The sequence below is a fragment of the Lynx rufus genome, unplaced genomic scaffold, assembly GCF_022079265.1.
Source record: "Lynx rufus isolate CCGP_SWC_20201006 ecotype Redwood Valley unplaced genomic scaffold, mLynRuf1.p SCAF_3, whole genome shotgun sequence".
Lineage (NCBI taxonomy): Eukaryota > Metazoa > Chordata > Mammalia > Carnivora > Felidae > Lynx > Lynx rufus.
This window is the reverse complement of record NW_025814845.1, coordinates 122,188,655-122,209,369: the sequence shown is the minus strand read 5'-3', so window position 1 is coordinate 122,209,369 and position 20,715 is coordinate 122,188,655. Positions and strand designations below refer to the sequence as shown.

Genomic DNA, 20,715 nt, shown 5'->3' with positions numbered 1-20,715 from the left:
GAACAAGTTCCAGATAATTTTAGATGTGTGGGAAATCTGTCACTCCTTTGGGAGAGAACCAACTGGACTCACCCACCCAGCAATAGTTCTGTTTATACTACTTTGTATTTCTTGCTCGCCGAACTTGGTTTTTTGTTTGTGTATGTTGATTTAACAATCCTCAGCAGGCCAAACCTAATCCAAAATGTACTTCCATCAAAAATACATCAGCTTTTAGGAACATGAACATAAATAACCTCCAGTGAGTCCATTTTAAGTAAATAAAAATAATAATTTTTCCCTGAGGTTTTAAAGTGATATGCAAAGAAGTCTCTATTTTTTTTCTTATTTCATCAATTTTTTGTTGTTGAATATTACAGTCCAAGAAAGAGCTTGGAGAGTTTGCATCAATTTGATAAAACATTTTTAGTCCTAGAAATCCACAAGTTTTGCTCAAAATTCTAAATAGTGTACTTTTTTATTTATTAATAATTTTATACTCTCCAGCTCTCTCAATACCATTTTAGTTGTTCCACAAAATAAATATTTAAATTAGTAAATGCACCTCTCATGGTGCTTTACTCCATGTCTGCAATTTGAAATATTCCTCAAACAATTCATAATTTTTCTGGAGAATTGAGCTATGCCTAAATGTGGAAGAAAATTATTCATGATTGTGTTATGAAAAAAATGAGAACAGAATCATAAACAGCAATATCCACAACTTTAAGAATGTGAAATTCCATCCTATTTCTGGTATGTAGAACATTCTTTTACCAACAAGAAAGGAAAAAAAGAATGCCTGATAGTACCTGGCACTCAAGGAAGCCAAAAAAAAAAAGTGTTAATTCTTTGACCCTGCCCCCTGAAAGCCAGACACTAGAACCTTATGTGCTGTCTTGCAGAGTGTACGTTGACATTGTGGCATTTAATTCATTGCAAAATGGAAGATTTTCGAAAAGTAATGCGTAGCTAAATTGACTTTTCTTCTCAGCTGGTGGTAGACAATATCAGGCAGAGAGCTGTGGATATGACAGCTTTCTATTTCACTGAGGTAATAATAATACTGGCTGTCATTTATTGAGTCACTACCATGTTTCAGGCTATACATGTATGTAATTTTTCATCTGCAACAAGTTATGGCTGTTTTATTTTTTTTTTCAACGTTTATTTATTTTTGGGACAGAGAGAGACAGAGCATGAACGGGGGAGGGGCAGAGAGAGAGGGAGACACAGAATCGGAAACAGGCTTCAGGCTCTGAGCTGTCAGCACAGAGCCTGACACGGGGCTCGAACTCACGGACCGTTAGATAGTGACCTGGCTGAAGTCGGACGCTTAACTGACTGCGCCACCCAGGCGCCCCTATGGCTGTTTTAAAATTGAGGAAACTGAAGCTGAGAAAGAATGCAGATGTGATCAAAGTTACTCATCTAAGAGGCCAATCTGGGTTTCAAGCCTGGATCTTTCTAATATCCACCATAACACACTGACTTTGAAACAATACAACTTATTTTTGCAAGCACACCACAGCTTACCTATGAGAATAAACGTTATCCTCATCAAATCTTAGGAGGTTGTGTAAGTTGATACCTATAATCCTGACACTACCTATTTAAATTATACTCTTTTGAAATGCTTTCTGAGTTTGTGGTATATTCTTTTGAGTGTGTATGTGTGTGTGTATATATATATCTTCATTCAAAATAGCATCAAAATAGCATCACATCATTGTTTGAGAGGTGGGTTTGATCTCTAGAAATAGCCAAAAGGATTTAGTCACATTTAGAAAACACAGTAAATAATCTCTGTGGATAACCTGATTTTTGAAACAAAACTCATTAAATTGCTTATGAATGCTTTATACCACTGTACTATGCAGCAGTTTTTCGAAAAATTGCCATTAGCCTTATCATTAGATGACATCACTTGGAGGAAATTATCTTCCTTTGCATGCTTGGTAGGTCTTGGACAGCTGTAAATATGGGTGGAAAAATTAGGGCTAGAAATATAATTTGCCAGACATATGCATATAGGGGTTAGGGCATGGTGTGGTAGGAAATGAAATTGCCCATAGTAAGCTTTTAATGGAGGGGAAATGAATGCCTGGGGCAGGACTCTGGAAACAGCCAACTTTGGATAGTCAACAATCTCAATGTCAGTAAGCTATCTGGGTAAATGAGAGATACAGGGAAAGTGAGAGAATAGAGATTGGTCAAGAGTTCTAGATGCTATGGAGAAAGAAACATTTAGGAAAATATGAGACAGTTAACAGCAGCAACTCCAACTTATGCTGAAGATCTATGTAAGGTTGAAGGAGAAAGAAACATGGGAGGACCTGTGAATCTATAAGCACACTAAACATCTTATGCAGTTCAAAATTCAAAGATGTTTCACATAATACATATTACAGTTTTTCAAATTCATATAGATGCTTTGAGGTCACCACTGTGTTCACTGGATTTGTCTCCAAATCTGTTTTGCTCCCTTTTAAGACTAAATTTACCCCAAAACACTAGACTTACTCTTATAAAAATATTCAAATAAATGTGCTTTAAGTTTCAAACTGCTGTAGACAGTTCATAGTACCTATCACAGTTAATTCTATGTACAAATGTTTATATTGATCTCTCCAAATTGACAGTGAAACACTTTAAGGGCAGGAACCATATTCCCCAACAACTAGCACATTCTAGGGCATTTGATAGTCTCTCAACAAAATTACTGAAATAAAAAGATGTTCTTGATGTTACAGAAATATCCAGGAGACAGGAGTTGACAGTCATGGACTCCAAACATCCAATTACTGATGTTCTTGAAAGTTACCTGGAAGCTTAATTTTTATAAGTACTGCTCAGGTGTTTCCCTTCTCAAATTTTCAACCATTCCTTTATTTAAAAATACATTAAGGCCTAGTCTATTCTAAGCACTCTGTTAGTAACTATATGTCATTTTAAACATTTTGCCAGTATATATGTAACACTTCTATAGATCACTTTAATGACATCCAAGATTTCACAGCTAAGGGACACTTGCAAGAACAAACTACCATTTACCTTTATAAACTTTTTACAGGTTTTATTAAAAAATATAACAGCTTTATTGAGATATAATTCATATACCATATAACTCACCCCTCTTTTTTGACTTTGAAGACTAGTTTTATTAAATATTTAGTATAGATCAAAGACTATGGGATAATGATGCAGTTGTTCCTCAGAGCTGCTGTGTTTATTTCCATACAGATCATAGAAAAATAGCATGTAGACTAAATGTTTAATTTTAGTCGGTGTTTAAAGGCAACTTGAGGGAGAGCATCCAATATGGTGGCATATGAAGGTCCTGAACCAACCCCCCATAGATACACTGAATCTATAGCTACATATGGAATAATTACCTCTGAAAAAGACCTGAAAACTAGCTGAACAGCTCCTTTACAACAAATGGCAAAAGGGCCACATCTAGATTGGTGGGAGAGGCTGAGAAGCATTCTCACCAAAACCCCACCCACAGCATGGTGACCCACAATCAGGAGTGATCTCACAAATCTGCAAATTCTCCCTGAGGGATGAGGGGTTCATGCCCCACATTAGCACCCCAATCCCTGAGACTGGCAATGGAGAGACAAACCCCCAAAATGTCTGGCTTTGAAAAACAATGAGGCTCACATCCAGGAAACCGAAAGAGCTGTAGGGAACTAGAGTACTTCTCTTAAAGAGCTTGAATGCAACTTACTTACCCCAGGGACCAGCACAAAAGTTGCAGTCTGAAAAGTTTATAGATTATATGTGAAGTTTGCTCATCTTAAAGAATATGCTAGAGGGGCAAAGGCCTATGGGACTCTCTCCAGGAGCAGAGGCACTGGCAGGTGCCATTTTTTCACTCTCTCTCTACCTTGATAGCTCCAGCAAGTGTGCCCTGGCCCTGTGCTCTCCTGCTTCTTTGCTAAAACTGTTGGGCACATACAGCATACATAGGAGATGCTCCAATCATCTGGCTCTGATAGCCAGAGGAGAGAGGCCTGCATTTCTGGAACACATGGGACTGTAACAGAGAGACAGTTCTTGGCAGGCTAACATCCACAGCACTACAGAGACAGAAGACTGAAACACTCCCAGTCTTTCTGGGAAAGAGGCATACTTACTTGTTCTGGAACTTGAGGCTGAGGGGCAGACTTCAAGTTTGCCACCTACCTAGAGGCCACAGAGGTACTCTCAGGGAATGTAGACATGGGGGAGGTGGGGGCATCTTTGTTCATTCCATCCTTTGTGCCTTGCTACAGGCACTGGTGCCTCATGGAAAGGAGCTTATACACTTACCTGAAGCCCCAAGTTTTGCTACTGTTACCAGGGAACACCTCCAGGCCATCTGGTCTGAAGGCCAGCAGGGTTTATAATGATAGCCCCACAGGACTATATATATTTGAGTACTCTAAAGCTGCTGCCTGAGTGTCTGGCTTCCAATAAGTCTGAAACTAGGTGCTGACTGAGATCTCTCTCAGTTAGGACAACATTGACCAACAAGGTTCATTTCCTATACAAGGCCAGTCCTTCAAGGCTGAGAGAGGTAGTGTTTCACCTAGTACATAGAAACAGAGTCTCAAGAAAACTGAGAAAACCTCTAGAGGACTATGATCCAAATGAATGAGCATGATAAAACCTCAGAAAAAAATTCAGTGAAATGGAAATAAGTAATTTACTTATTAAAAGAGTTAAAAGCAGTGGTAATTAAGACACTCAACGACTTGGGAGAAGAATGGATGAACACAGTGGGAAACTTCACAAAGAGATAGAAAATATAAGAAAGCACAGGAGGAAACAAAAGTCACAGGGCCAAAGAATACAATAACTGAAGTGTAAAATAAACTAGAGTGGTTCAGCATCAGACTAGATGAAGCAGAGGAAAGGATAAGTGATCTAGAAGACAGGGCAATAGAACTCACCCAAATAGAGCAGCAAAAAGAAGGAAGAATTTTCAAAAGTAAAAGATAGCTTAGAAGACCATGGAGACAACAGCAAACAGAATAACAGTTATAATGTAAGAGTCCCAAAAGGAGAAGAGAGAGAGATAAAGTGGGAGAAAACTCATTTGAAGAAATAACTGCTGAAAACTTACTAACATGGGGAAAAAACAGACATCTATATCCAGGAATCCTAGACAGATTCAAATAAGATGATACCAAAAAATTCACACCAAGACACATTATAATTGAAATATCAAAAGTTAAAGAGAAAATCTTAAAAGGAGCAAGAGAAAAACAAGTTGTTTTTTCAACTTGAGAAACAAGAGAAACCCCAAAAGACTACCAGTAGATTTTTCAGCAGAAACTTTGCAGGTGAGAAGGGAGGCAAACAATATATTCAATTGTGCTGAAAGGGAAAAAGTTCCTGCCAAAAATGCTTCACCCAGCAAGGTTATAATTCTGAATTGAAGGAGAGATCAAAAATTTTCCAGACAAGCAAAAGCTAGAGAAATTCACTATCATAAACTGGCTTTACTAGAAATGTTAAAGGGACTACTTTAACCTGAAAAAAAGGCATTAATTAGTAACAAGTGAACATATTAAAGTATAAATCTCACTGGTAAAGGTAAATATGTAGTAAAGGTAATGAGTTAGTCACTGATAAAACTCATATAAAGGTTAAAAGACAAAACAAGGGGCCTGGGTGGCTTAGTCAGTTAAGCGGCCAACTTCAACTCAGGTCATGATCTTGTGGTTTGTGGGTTCGAGCGCCGTGTTGGGCTCTGTGCTGACAGCTCGGAGCCTGGAGCCTGCTTTGGATTCTGTGTCTCCCCTCTCTCTGTCCCTCCCATGCTCATGCTCTGTTTCTCTCTGTCTCTCAATAATAAATAAATGTTAAAAATTTTTAAAGACAAAACTAGTTAAGGGGTGCCTAAGGATCTGACTCTTGATTTTGGTTCAAGTCATGATCTCACAGTCATGGGATCGAGCCCCATGCTCACCATGGAGCCTGCTTGGGATTCTTTCTCCCCATCTCTCTCTGCCCCTTCCCTGTGGTCTCTTTCATTCTCTATCTCTAAAAAAAGACAAGACTAGTTAAAATAACTACAATAATCTCTTAAGAATGCAAAAATAAAAAGATGTAAAATGTGACATCAAAAACATTAGACATGGGGGGGGGAGGAAAAGTGTAGTTTTAGTTTTAGTTGCCATCAACTTAAAACAGGCTGTTATATACACAGGCTATTATATGTGCCCCTCATGGTAACCACAAAGCAAAAACCGATAGTAAATACACAAAAGATAATAAGAAAGGAATCTAAGAATAACACTAAAGAAAGTCATCAAACCATAAGGGAAGAGATCAAGAGAAAAAGACAGGAACACAGAGGAATTACAAAGCAGCCAGAAAACAGTTAACAAAATGGCAATAAACACATACCTATGAATAATTACTTTAGATATAAATGGGCTAACTTATACAACCAAAACACAAAGTGTGACAAAACGGATAAAAACAAAACAAAACAAGACCCATCTACATGTTGTCTACAAGAGACTAACTTTAGATGTAAGGATACACACAGAGTGAAAGTGAAGGGATAAAAAAGATGTTTCATACAAATGGAAAGCAAAAGAAAGCTGGGGTAGTTATGCTTACAAAATAGGCTTAAAAGAGACTGTAATAAAAGACAAAGAACGAATTATATAATGATAAAGGGGTCAATCCAACAAGAGGATATAACATTTGTAAATATTTATGCACCTAAATATATAAAGCAAATATTAACAGACCAAAAGGGAGAGATTGACAGCACTACAACAAAAGTAGGGGACTTTATTGCCTCACTTACATCAATAGATAGATCATTCGGACAGAAAATCAATAAGGAAACATCAGCCTTAAATGACACTTTAGACCAGTTGGACATAATAGATATATACAGAACATTCCATAAAAAGCAGCAGAATACACATTCTTCTCAAGTGCACAGGGAATATTCTTCACAACAGATCATGTGTTAGAGTACAAAATAAGTCTCAATAAATTTATGAGGATTGAAATCAAATAAAGCATCTTTTCTGACTACAATGGTATGAAACCAGAAATCAATTACAGGGAAAAAAAACCAGAAAAATCACAAATGTGTAGCAATAAAACAACATGCTACTGAACAACCAGTGGCCCAATGAAAGGAGAAATTAAACGAGAAATCAAAAAAGTGAATGTGATACACCACATTAACAAAATGAATGATAAAATCATATGATCATCTCAATAGTGGCAGAAAAAAACATGACAAAATTCAACATCCATTTAGATAACACTCCCAAGGAAGTGAGTATAGAGGGAATGAACTTCAACATAGTAAAGACTATATGTGAAGCCCACAGCTAATATTATACTCAATGGTGAAAATCTGGAAGCTTTTCCTCTAAAACGGGGAAAAAGACAAGGATGCCCATTCTCACCACTTTTATTCAACATAGTGTTAGAAGTCCTAGAAATTGGGCAAGAAAAAGAAATAAAGTTCTCCAAATTGGAAAAAGAGGTAAAACTCTCACTATTTGCAGACGACATAACTTTATATACATAGAAAACCCTCAAGACTGCACCAAAAAACTGTTAGAATAAATGAATTCAGTAAATTTTCTCAGTACAAAATCAACACACAAAAATTTGTTGCATTTCTATACATGAACAACAGTCTATCAGAAAGAGTAATTAAGAAAATAATCCCATCTACACTGACATCAAAAAGAATAAAATACCTAAGAATAAATTTAACCAAGGAGGTGAAAGACCCATACACTGAAAACTATAAGACACTGATAAACTGAAGTAAACACAAATAAATGGAAAGATATTCTGTGTTCATGGATTGGAAAAATTAATATTGTTAAAATGTCCATACTATCCAAAGCGATCTACAGATGTAGTGTAATCCCTGTCAAAATCCCAATGGCATTTTCCATAGAATAGAACAATCCTAAAATGTATATTGAACCACAAAAGACCCTGAATAGTCAAAGCAATCATGAGAAAGTTATCATGCTCCCTTATTTAAAACTATATTATAAATCTATAATAATCAAAACAGTATGGTATTGGCATAAAAACAGACACATAGATCAACAGAACCAAATAGAGTCCAGAAATAAACCCATATATATATGACCAATTAATTTACACCAAAGGGTCAAGAATATAAATTGGGGAAAGGACAGTTTCTTTAATAAATGGTGTGGGAGAACTGGACAACCATGTGCAAAAGACGGAACCTAGTTACCATTCACAAAAAATTAACTCCAAATAAATTAAAGACAATATAAGACCTGAAATCATTAAACTCTGAGGAGGTAAGTAGTAAGCTCTTTGACATATGTCTTGGTGGGGTTGTTGTTGTTGTTTTGATCTGACTCCAAAAACAAAAGCATGAAAGCAAAGGTAAATAAGTGGGACTACATCAAACTAAAAAGTTTCTTCTGCACAGCAAAGGAAATGATCAATAAAATGTAAAGGCAATCTACTGAATTAGAGACAATATTTGCAAGTCATATATCTGAAAAGAGGTTAATGTCCAAAATATAAAGAACTCATATTACTCAAAATAGAAAAAAAAACAACAATCTAGTTAAGAAGTGGGCAAAGGATCTGAATAGACATTTTTCCAAAGAAGACATACACATAGACAACAGGGCCATGAAAATATGCTCAGCATCACTAATCATCAGAGAAATGAAAACCAGAACCTCAATCAGGTGTCACCTCACACCTGTTAGAATGGCTATTATTAAAAAGACAAGAAACAAATGTTGGCAAGGGCATGGAGAGGGGAACCCTTGTGCACTGCTGGTAGGAATACAAATTGGTGCAGCCACTATGGAAAACAGTATGAAGGTTCCTCAAAAAATTCAAAGTAGAACTACTGTATGATCCATCTATTCTATTTCTAGATATTTATCTTGAGAAAATGAAAACACTAACTTGAAAAGATATATGCACCCCTGTGCTCACTGTAGCATTATTTATAGTTGCTGAGACATGGAAACAACCTAAGTGGCCATCAATGGATGAAGGAATAAGATATAGGATATATCTTATAGTATATATATATACTTATATATATTTATACTTAGTATAAAGTATATATATATATATACTTATATATTTATATATACTTATATATTTATATATACTTAAGTATATATATATACTTATAGTATACTATAAGATATAGTATATACACACAGTGTATATGGTGGAATTCTACTCCATCGTAAAAAAGAACAAAACCTTGCCGTTTGTGACAACATGGATAGATTTTAAGAGTATTAAGCTAAGTGAAATAAGTCCAGCGGAGAAAAATAAATACTTACACTGTCACTAATGCAGAATCTGAAAAACAAACTGAATGAATAAAACAAAACAAAATGAAACTAATAAGCAGACTGGTGGTTGCCAGGGAGAAGAGGGAACAGGGGTGGTGTAATAGGTGAACGGGGTCAGGAGGTACAGACTTCCAGTTGTGAAGTGAATAAGTCATGGGGATGTGGTGAGCATCAGGGTGACTGTAACCAATGGTACTGAGCATATTGAAGGTTGCCAGGGAAGAGTGACTCTTAAAAAAGTGCTCATCAAAAGAAAAAACATTTTTGTAACTTTTTTATGGTGACTAGACTTGTGGGGGTGATCGTTGCATAGTGTATACACGTGTTGAAACACGTTGTAGACTTGAAACTAAACTTCCTAGAAAATTTTAAGCAAGAACTTACTAGCCAATGAACTACCCTAGTCCATTATACTGAAGTAGCTTTATTTTTAGATTTCACTGAATATAAGATTGTTTCTATTGCAAGATGCACCTTATGTACTACCAAAAAGATATTCTAACTAAACTGTAACATAATACCACTCATGCTTAGAATTTTGATTTTATGCTTAATAAAAGAGCTATTTTAGTCTCACATGCAGACATTTTTATCATTAATCTTAAGCATTCATGGAAAAATACAAACAAAACAAATTTATTACACTCCTCAAACATCTTTCTGTTCCAAGTCCAATTTTTCTGAATCACTTTTAAATCAGAACTGTCATTATTTTTTCCCGAACATATCATCTTTTGTGTCATCAAGAACATTGATACTCTAGCCCTTTTAAAAATAATGTTCCAGTATCATCTCCAGTAATTTTTTCCAAGTCATGGACATTCATTTTGCCCATTTTGAAGTTAGCACTTTCTTGACTTTTAGAAGATTTCAGAAAGGTGTTTTAGAAAACAACCAGTCCTCAGATTCCTGTCTGAAATTATCTAAAATAGTTGTTCATAGAAAGATCAAGGCATTGCAATTGTTGGGTCATGTCCAGGAATATAAGCCTAGTCCATTCTGCAGCACCAACTGTGGCCTGCTACTGATCTGACAGTGATTATTAGATGCCTACCTGTTGTAAGACATCCTGATTTCAGAAATGTTAGAGCATGGGAAAATGTGTGTTTTAGAATCAATGAAATATTGCTAAATTTTTCTTTAACGGCAATAATTTAAAAGTTTGTGGCAAAACTTCTGTATATGCCACATTCATTATCATACTATCCAGAGCTCCTATGAGTAAATTCTTGAAGTCTAAACTGAGAAATGCCCATGCAGGGAGCAGCTCGATTTCAAAACAACCTCTACATTTCAGTATTTCATCTTATGAATTATTGAGTCATGGCATAGATGTTCACTGGGAGCTGCAAAAGGAGATTCTAGGGATTCAGAAACATTCAGAAGTAAGAGTTTTTCTTTTATTATACTTAATTTAGGAACACAATTATAGGTTTTCTGTTATTTTAAGATCTCTAAATTCTGGGGGTACCTGGGTGGCTCAGTCAGTTAAGCACCTGACTCTTGATTTTGGCTCAGGTCATGATCTCGCAGTTCATGAGTTTGAGCCCTGCATGGGGCACTGCACTGACAGCACTGAGCCTGCTTGGGATTCTCTGTCTCCTGTCTCCCTTTCTCTGTGCCTTTCCCCTGCTCATGCATGCACTCTCTTTCTCTCAAAAATAAATAAACTTTAAAATAAAATAAAGTCTCTAAATTCTGGATGTTGTCACATTAATAAAAAATTTCAATAGTTCTGATATGATTTAACAATAGAATTTCATATAATCTTAGATTCATTATTCTGTGTTAGGAATTGGCAAAAAAAAAAAAATCCAGAGATTCAGCAGATACTGAATTTCTTCAGCATACTTAATTTGGAGCCATTATTTGAAATCACTTCCTGCTTTTGTCCATAGCATTTTAATTCTTAATGGCATGTCCCTGAATTGGCAGTTCAATGTCCCTTGAGCTGGACTTCGGCTTCAATCACCTCTACAAAATCAGTCACAGCATATTATATCTTGGATATAGATGTTTTCAAAAATTACTGTCTCTTTGGTTGCTCAAATATTTTTTATCTTAGTTCTTAGATCTCATTCACCCTTATGAGAATGTACCTCTCTCAATGGGCCCCCAAGCATTCTTCACATAGGACATCACTACCCCTGGCTCCTAAAAGAGCTTGTCTCCTTAGATTGGCTTTCAAATTTCAAATGATTATCTCCTTTAGAGAGATTTTTAGAGTCTTTCCACTCTTCTCTCTCCTTTATGTTTAGCTCTTACTCATATAAAACTAAGATTTTTATATATCCTTAAAGTGGTATTCAGATCATGAAAAACTGATGATCATTTGGGGCTCAGATTTGTAAAATTAGAGCAGAATTCATATAATAAGGGTTTCTTAATATAATTCATTGAAATCCTTAAAATGATGATTTTAAATGATCTTTAAAATCTTTTCAATTCTTTATGAAAGAAAAAAAAATCCAAACTTGTTTTAGTTAGTTTTGGTAATTTGAGTTGCTGTAACAGTCTCCAAAATCCCAGTGGTATATCACAATGAAATCTCATTTCTTACTTATAAAAATGCTTGCAGTTTGCCCATGATTGTACCATGCCTTTCTGAAGCCAGGCCCTTCCAAATGGGTCTGTCTCTATCTTTCATTCTTTAGAGTCCTGGTTGAGGGATTTCTGAATACTCCATTTTCATCATATTTGTTCTAATGCCTCCAGTAGGTATTGCCTCCCCATAAAGGACTGGCTTCATTTACAAAGTAGTATGGAAAATCTCAATGTTTTCAAAGGTTTTATCTTTTTGTTTAATGATAGCTTTATTGAGATATACTTCATATACCATATTCACCCTTTAAAGTCTACAATTCAGTAGGTTTTAATATATTCACAGAGTTGTACAACTATCACCACAATTTAATTCAGATCATGGTTGCCAGTCCAAAAAGCAACCCCATATCCCTTAGCAGCCATTATCTATATTCCCCTACTCACCAGCCTCTGGTAACCACTAACCTACTTTCTGTTTCTTTGGATTTTCCTGTTCTGGGCATTTTATGTAAATGGAATCATACACTGTATTTTTTGTGACTGGCTTCTTTCATTAAAATGTTTTCAAGGGTGATCCATGTTATGGCATGTGTCACTAAACTACTTCATTCCTTCCTATGGCAGAAAAATATTCCATTGTATGGATATACCACATTTTGCTTATCCATTCAATTGATAGACCTTGAGGTTGTTTCCACTTTTTGGCTACTGTAAATAATGCTGCTATGAACATTTGTGTACAAGTTTTTGTGTGGACATATATTTTATTTCTTTTGGGTATACACATAGGAGTGAAATTGCTGGATCATAGGGTAACTGTATATTAAAATTTTTGAGGACCTGCCAACCTGGTTTTCAAAGCAGGTGCACCATTTTACAATCCCACCAGCAACACTTGAAAGTTTAAAGGTTTAAGTTTTAACTCACTGTATACTCCAACAAAGACAGGCCACGTATTTTTTAATTTTGTACTTCACACTTTTTTATCCTGAATCATCTTGCACTTTCTAAAGCAGAGACACAAAATATTTTCTCTTTAGTGTGATGTTAAATGAGATGATTCTCCAATAGTTTCCTATTTTATTTATTCTAGCCAAGGAAAGATGCCAGAAGCAATTAAATACTTGAAAAAAGTTGTGGAAATTGCAAGAAATAATTTTCAAAGCCTAGATGTCGTGAGAGCAAGTACAATGCTTGGGGACATCTATAATGAAAAAGTGAGTATGTGTTTCTTTATTATTATTATTATTATTACTATTATTATTATTATTTGAGAGAGAGAGAGCATGCGCGTGCATGAGCGGGGAGTGGGGCAGAGAGAGAGGAAGGACAGAGGATATGAAGCGGACTCTGTGCTGACAGTAGACATCCCAATGTGAGGCTCGAACTCACCAACCAGAGATCGTGACCTGAGCCAAAGTTAGACACTTAACCAATTGAGCTACCCAGGCGCCCCTGTTTCTTTCGTACAGGTAGAAATTTGCAGAGTTTTAAAATTCTATTCCCATTTGACTCTCCCCTTCCCATAATATGTTATGCAGAATGACCTCAGGACTACAGGGCCTAGTTAATGCACAAGACAGTTCCTTCCTCTTCTTCTAGGACCTGAGAGCCATCTTGGGCACAGTCACCACAAGCTGCTAAAAGTGATTCATATCTTCACAGCCAGTGAAGATTCTAAGTGGTTTTGGATTTGAAGAGCAATTAAAACATTTCAATTCAAAGAATATCATTATAATGGTTGGCTTTTATCTACTGACACTAACATTCATCTCCTTGCTCCAAATTCTCATTTTATTAATCCAGCTGTGATGCCCCTCCTAGGTCCCTCAGGAGAAGAAAGCACAATCCCAAGAGTAATTCTGAAGGAAATATGGAATTCTAGCATCAGATTGGTTATGTGAAAGAAAAGAGAAACAAGAGAAAGTCTAAAATTAAAAGTATCCTATTCAAGAGGTCATTACTAGTATAATGCATTGGTCATAATGCATTGATCTTTTGATTTATGTTCTCATGACTTTGTATTTTATTAACTAGATTTTTCTTTAAGAAACAGTATAAAAGAGGCTTTTTTTCTCTAGTTATAATTGCTGTTTTGATAATGAATAGGATCTATCATTTTTGAGGGTAGTTTCATTCATTCTTAATGTTTATACACCTTTTCTTAATTTTTTTGAGAGGTGGTTTGTGTCGTGATTAAAAGCACTAATTCTGAGACCAAACTGGTTAAAAGCCTAGTTCTTTCACTTATAAGATCTGTGACCTAGGACAAGTTACTTACCTTCTAGGTGCCTCAATTTTCTCACCTCGTAAGGTTGCAGTGAGTACTGAGTTAATAAATGTAAAGCAATTAGAATAGCATCTGGCAGGGGAAGCCAGTGCCAGCTATATAAGCCATTATTACTCTCTACACCTTTATGTGGTATCATACAATTCCCCTTTTCCCAAGGCTCAGAGGGTTTAAATAACCTACCCTAGGTCTCCGTGTTTCTAGGTGGCAGTGGTATTCAAACCTATACTCTTCACCACTACAGTCTTTTATTTGCCATATAATTTACTTTGATGATTTCAGAATTATTTAGGCTCTTTTTTAAGGAAATAGAGTTTGCAATTAATTTGAATGAATGAAACTACTGTCTTTAGTCCCTGCTATGGGAAACACGCTTTCAAACAGGGAACCTGATTTCTTTGTACACCCCTCTCTCTTGCTAGCCCTGGTTCATTTGCTTCCTCTCTCTCCTATTACTCACTATCTTTAAACCCCCCCTTTTTCTCTTGACTCTCACCCTCTACCTTCTTTCCTCCTCCCCTGCACACCTTGCCCTTCTCTCCTGCCCCTGTCGTTCTGGTCTTGCTCTCAACTCAGTGGTCCTCTCTCTCTGATCTCCCCCCTACTTCGTTTCCCCTATTTCTTTGTGTCTCCCCAGGTGTTCCCCCAGGTCTTTCTCTCCACTGTGTCCCCATTCTGCTGCCCCATCTCTGTGGCACTACGCTACTCTGGTGACTCCTCTCTCCTGGATCTTGTACATGCTTTTGTTTACTTTTCGGGATACTGTGGTGAAAAACAGACAAGGCTTATGCCCTTGCGAGGCTGACAGCCTAGTGGGAGCTCATGCTGTAGTAGCAGAATTGGTATTCCTAATTATACATAGTCTTACTTTTTAACAGGGTTGTTCTTTAACGTTTATTTATTTTTGGGACAGAGAGAGACAGAGCATGAACAGGGGAGGGGCAGAGAGAGAGGGAGACACAGAATCGGAAACAGGCTCCAGGCTCCGAGCCATCGGCCCAGAGCCTGACGCGGGGCTCGAACTCACGGACCGCGAGATCGTGACCTGGCTGAAGTCGGACGCTTAACCGACTGCGCCACCCAGGCGCCCCCAGGGTTGTTCTTTAAAAAAGAAATGCAAGGGGCGCCTGGGTGGCTCAGTCGGTTAAGCTTCCGACTTCAGCTCAGGTCAAGATCTCACGGTCCATGAGTTCGAGCCCCGCATGGGACTCTGGGCTGATGGCTCAGAGCCTGGAGCCTGCTTCCAATTCTGTGTCTCCCTCTCTCTCTGCCCCTCCCCCGTTCATGCTCTGTCTCTCTCTGTCTCAAAAATAAATAAACGTTAAAAAATAAAAAAAAAAAAAAAGAAATGCAAAAAATGCAAATTGCTTTACTCTTCTACCAAACAATACTCAGAACTCAGTGTTTTGGTATGGCACAAATACTAAGTATCTGCCTATATTTTCCTAATTGCAGAAAGCATAAGGAAAACGAAACAATAAACCTTTCTAAGAGGTAATTTTTATATTTGCATTTTTAAGCTTTTTTGCCAAGAGTTTGTATCTCATCATATTCTCTGGTTTTTAATTCTTAAAGAAGAGTCTAATATCTTAAAGGCAAGAAACATGAATAATGTCCAAAGGCTGTGTCAACTACCAAAAGTTAATTTTCTTACCAGTTTATCCCCAGTTTATCCCAATTCTAATATAAAATTTGGAGGATTCCAGGTATTCATGCTATCTTCAAGTATGCATGCCTTCAAATATACAAGTCGGTTCATGCACCTTAATGATTACTTACATTTTAATGTAATAAGTGGTCACTGAAAAATAGTATGATATTAAGCACACAATACTATAACAGTTTAATGGCATGACAGACTTCTGAACAAAACTTGGTTACTAAAATTGTTAATGTTGTACTCAATTTTTTTTGCATTACTGTGATTCTTCGCAGATACTTCCTCAAGTCAGAAAATCTACTGATAACTTCTCAGGCTGAATCTGAATTGTTAAATCATTACCAAGAGTATGATTTGAAAACATACAACAAAGTGGGTTTATTAGAACTAAATATAGTTATTTTTCCTTCTCATCTTTTTGAAACAAGAGGATAGCCTTGATGACATCCTGAATTTCCTTCTAGTTCTACAAAGGGAACTAGAGAAATGACAAGGAATGACTAGGAAAATAACATTTCCTGGGGGAAATGACAAAGAATTATTTCATGTCTCTGTTTTCAGCTTATGGATATTTCCTAATTATATTAAATGCCTTTATTTCAGTGATATACCTGAGCAATTTCATAAGCTGTTGTGCATCACATGCTATCTACTACACTTTTCCATGAAGCAAACTAGCAGGATGAAGAGAAACCTCACTGATTTTTGCCCACCTGACCCTGAATCTGAATTCAGCTACTTATTAACTGTGACCTTGGGCACATGAATTCTTTGATCCTCAGTTCTTTCATATTTTAATTGTCAAGAACAAGATGCCTTGAAGGCTAGCTATTTAAGGATTAGAAATGTAAAAATATGTACATGGTACCTAGGTGAGTTCCTGGAACATACTGGGTACACAAAAGCACTTAGCTTCTTAATATCTCAAGCTCAGATCTCTCCCTGCAACTTCAGACTCATATCCTACTGTCTGCTTGACATCTTCACTTAGATCACTTCAAATATAAACTGTTAAAAACTGAACTCATCATTTTCCCCTCTAAATTCTATTCCTCTATTAACTTAGTATTCAACTATGATAGAGTATGATTCAGGTATTTTCTAGTCAGACTTCTCAGTCTATGAGCTCCCCTTATCTGACCTCATCCAAGTCCATGGCTTTAAATAGCATCCATATGCTGATGACTCCCAAGTTTGTATCTCCATCCCTGATCTCTCTTTGGGACACTTGTAACTCTAGCTGGCTACTTAGCATCTCCACCTGGATGTGTAACAGACATGTCAAATTTAACATGATTCCTTCCTCCCAGTCTTCCATGTCTAAATAAATGGCATCATTATCTATCAGCCCCCTTGCTCAAGCCAAAAATCTGGATATTTTTTTTATTCTTGTCTCCTTTCTGATCTATATCTAATCCAGAAGCAAACCCTGACCTTTATGCCACCAAAACGTATCTCAGATCCACCTTGTTCTCTGTGTCTTCTCCTGTCATCCTGTCAGTTTATGACACTCTATTCTGTCTCCTGCATGACAATTAAGTTCAAGCCCATTCCCTGCTTCTCCCTCATATCATCAAGTCTCCACACAGAGGCCCAAGTAGTCCTTTTAAATGTAAATTAAATTATGTTATTTCTGTGCTTAAAATGCCTCCATTACTTCCCATTCTTCTTAGAACATAAATATAAATCCTCACCCCAATCTGAAATATTCTATGTGAGATGTACGCTCCCCTACCCCACCTCTGACTTTATTTCTTCCCACTCTCCTCATCTACTCCACCACAGCCACATGGGCTTAGTGAAGTCCTTCAAACATACAGAGCTTGTTCCTGCCTTAGGACATCTGCTTTAGCTGGAATGCCCTATGGAATGCTCTCTAATCTGAACTTCATATTGCTGATGTCTTGTCATCATATCTCAGTCAAATGTCATATCTTCGGAGAGGCCTTCCCTTGGCAACCCAATAAAAATAGCCACATGGGTGAAGGTCGTTTGAAGGTACAAACTTCCAGTTATAAAATAAGTAAATCTTGGGGATGTAATGTACAGCATGGTAACTACAGTTAATAACATTATATTATATATTTGAAATTTGCTAAGAGTAGATCTTAAATGTTCCCATTACAAAAAAAAAATGTGTAACCATGTGAGGTGATACTAACTCAACTTATTGTGGTGATCATTTAGTAATATATACAAATATTTAATCATTGTTATATACCCAAAACTGTACGAAAGTACTTTGAAAAGGTACTTGTATTTTGTAATTTAAGATGGCGTTATTCATATGGAACACTGTTTAATCACAGCTACCGTTTTTCTAATTTGAGTCCTCAAACACATTTTCTTAATCTAAAAATGATAAAAATCTTGGGGTGCCTGGGTGACTCAGTTGGTTAGGCAAACAACTTTGGCTCAAGTCATGATCTCACAGTTTGTGAGTCTGAGCCCTGTGTCTGGGCTATGTGTTGACAGCTTGGAGCCCAGAACCTGCTTCAGATTCTGTGTCTCCCTTTCTCTCTACACCCACCCTCTCCCCTGCTCATGCTCTCTCTGTCTCTCTCAAAAATAAATAAACATGAAAAATTTTTTAATAAAATAAAATGATGAAATCTAATCCACTAAATTCTATGGAGCTTTCCAAGGCAATTGAGAAAGAAGTCAAAAAGTTCAATCAATAAAAGTACCTGTTTGGTTGAAAAATTTTTTTTCTACCACTTACCAAAATATCCAAAATCTCCCATTTCTTTTCATTGAAGTCCTGAAAGCTGCATGCCAAAATAAAAATTATATGAAAAACAGCAGCCACCAGGTCACTCTTTAACATTACTGTAATATTCCACATAGACTTTATCTCATAGTTTTCTTATTTATGATATTTTCTTATTGTTCTTTAATTTGGCTAGAATAGAAGCTTAATGAGAATAAGAACCATATCTGCCATGTTTATTATTTTGTTCCAGATCCTAAAACAGAACCTGGCACAGAGTTGGTGAACAAAAAGATGTGAATTCATTGAATCAATCAATAAATTTGTAACTAATTATACCTCTTAAGGAAGAATAGGATTGTCTCACTTTAGGAATTGCAAACTTCTATTTCATTTGTGTACAATAATTCTGAAAAGTTGTAGTGAATCTTCAGAAGCAAATCTAACATTGCTGGTACTTGTCAGTCTGCTTTTAAGGCCTTCTACATACTGCCTTAATCATCTCTTTTTTGGCTTCATATTATTCATGCAGTGTATTCTAATTGTATTCTTTATAATCATTTCCAAGAAATAATATAAGACCACAATTATAATGCAAAACTGTATTTGGAAAAATATTAGAATTAACTGTTTTCTCTAGTGATGATGGTGTTATTATAATTATAGTTGTAATTATATAATCTTTAAAACATCACATCTTTAAAAGATCATTTATCCTAATTAATTTACCTTTTACTATATAATCATGGAAGATGGGCCACCAATCCCACCCTCCTGATGTGATGTTTTGATGGGAACGTATAACTAATATAAAGTAGTCAAATGAGAATGCTTTAGGGAAAATAACTCGTAGACTCTTTATGAGATTGCTCATTCCCTAATAAGATCAGATAATAATCATGTAGTTAAAACAATGGTAGTTCCAAACTCAAATAGCAGAGAAAATGTGCAAAAACTGATTTTTCCTTAGTACTGGGAAAATGCTCCTTTATTTTTGAGCTTGCTCATTGGATAGAGCGGCATTTTAGACACACTAAGAAGGATCAGGTAAGAATTAGAATAATGCATGAAAATTCTATATTATGTTGCAATAATGCAAGATTTGTTTTAAGGCCTACGATGTCATCAAGGTCCTGTCCTGAAATTGTCCACCAAATGCTTATCAATGATATTTATAACATTAAGCAAAGTTCTCTTTTCCAATAAGATGCATTCATGAAGTGCATAAATTAACTTATGTATTTTCAATTCATATTTAAGATTGTCAAGATTAATTACTGGAATCTTCTGAATTTTATAATAGGATAGGGATTAACTGATAACAGAATTGAACTGTAGAACGTTGGACAGAACCTTTAAAGAAGAGATTAAATTTAGATATTCAACTCTTTCAGAATTGAAAATCTAGAAATGCAGTACACATTAGTGAAATCTCATTCCAAAATGGTATGTATAAAAATGCTTGCATCTGAAAAGAATTAATGTATTTCCTTAATAGTATTTTAAACTAGAGAAATTTAGGTCGATACCAGTTTTATGGCAGTTGTGTGTGTATCAAAAGATTGAATACTAGGCTCAATTTGAGGGAAGAATAACTATATGTAATTATAATTATAATTAAATAATTATGAATAATTATAATGGTCCTATTATAGGGGGGAAATACTTGTTAAAAAAGATCTAATGTAAGTTTTAGCCATAGTAAATTCTGTTAACTGCTGAATCCCCACTGCTTGTCATGGAGCTTGATAAGTAATAGTTGCCAGATGAATGAGTAAGTTCATTCTAATATAAAAATATATAAGGTAACTCTGGAAATTTAAATATAAGTCCATTTACTTATGGCCCTAATTTTCCTAAGACTTTCATCTAAAACGATAAATAGCCTAATGCTCAGAAATATAACTAGAACTTAGGTATTTATACTTCTCTGTTTTTAAAAATAGAAATATTTGGTCTAGTCATATATGTTCACCTATTTTGTCCTATATCTTTGACGTCTAGCAAAACATTCCAAAATTTTAACTAGTTTTATTTTCATCTTCAATATTTGTATTGTTTCTCAATCATAATTTGCTTGTCATACAAATAGCTTTGATACAATTTTATTTTTTCTAATTAAGTACTCTTATTCTATAAATTCTATGTTATACCCTTTGAAATAAAAGAAAGAATTGTT

At 35.8% G+C, this 20,715-nt stretch overlaps 1 protein-coding gene across 1 annotated transcript in view; it reads left to right on the top strand.

Annotated features, from left to right (window-relative positions):
* The window catches only part of TTC29 (tetratricopeptide repeat domain 29), a 236,176-nt gene that overhangs the window by 129,452 nt on the left and 86,009 nt on the right, over positions 1–20,715 (top strand). Inside the window, exon 8 of the mRNA XM_047090368.1 lies at positions 12,970–13,093. Within this exon, the coding sequence (XP_046946324.1) occupies positions 12,970–13,093 (124 nt within the window). The remainder of the gene's footprint in view (positions 1–12,969; positions 13,094–20,715) is intronic.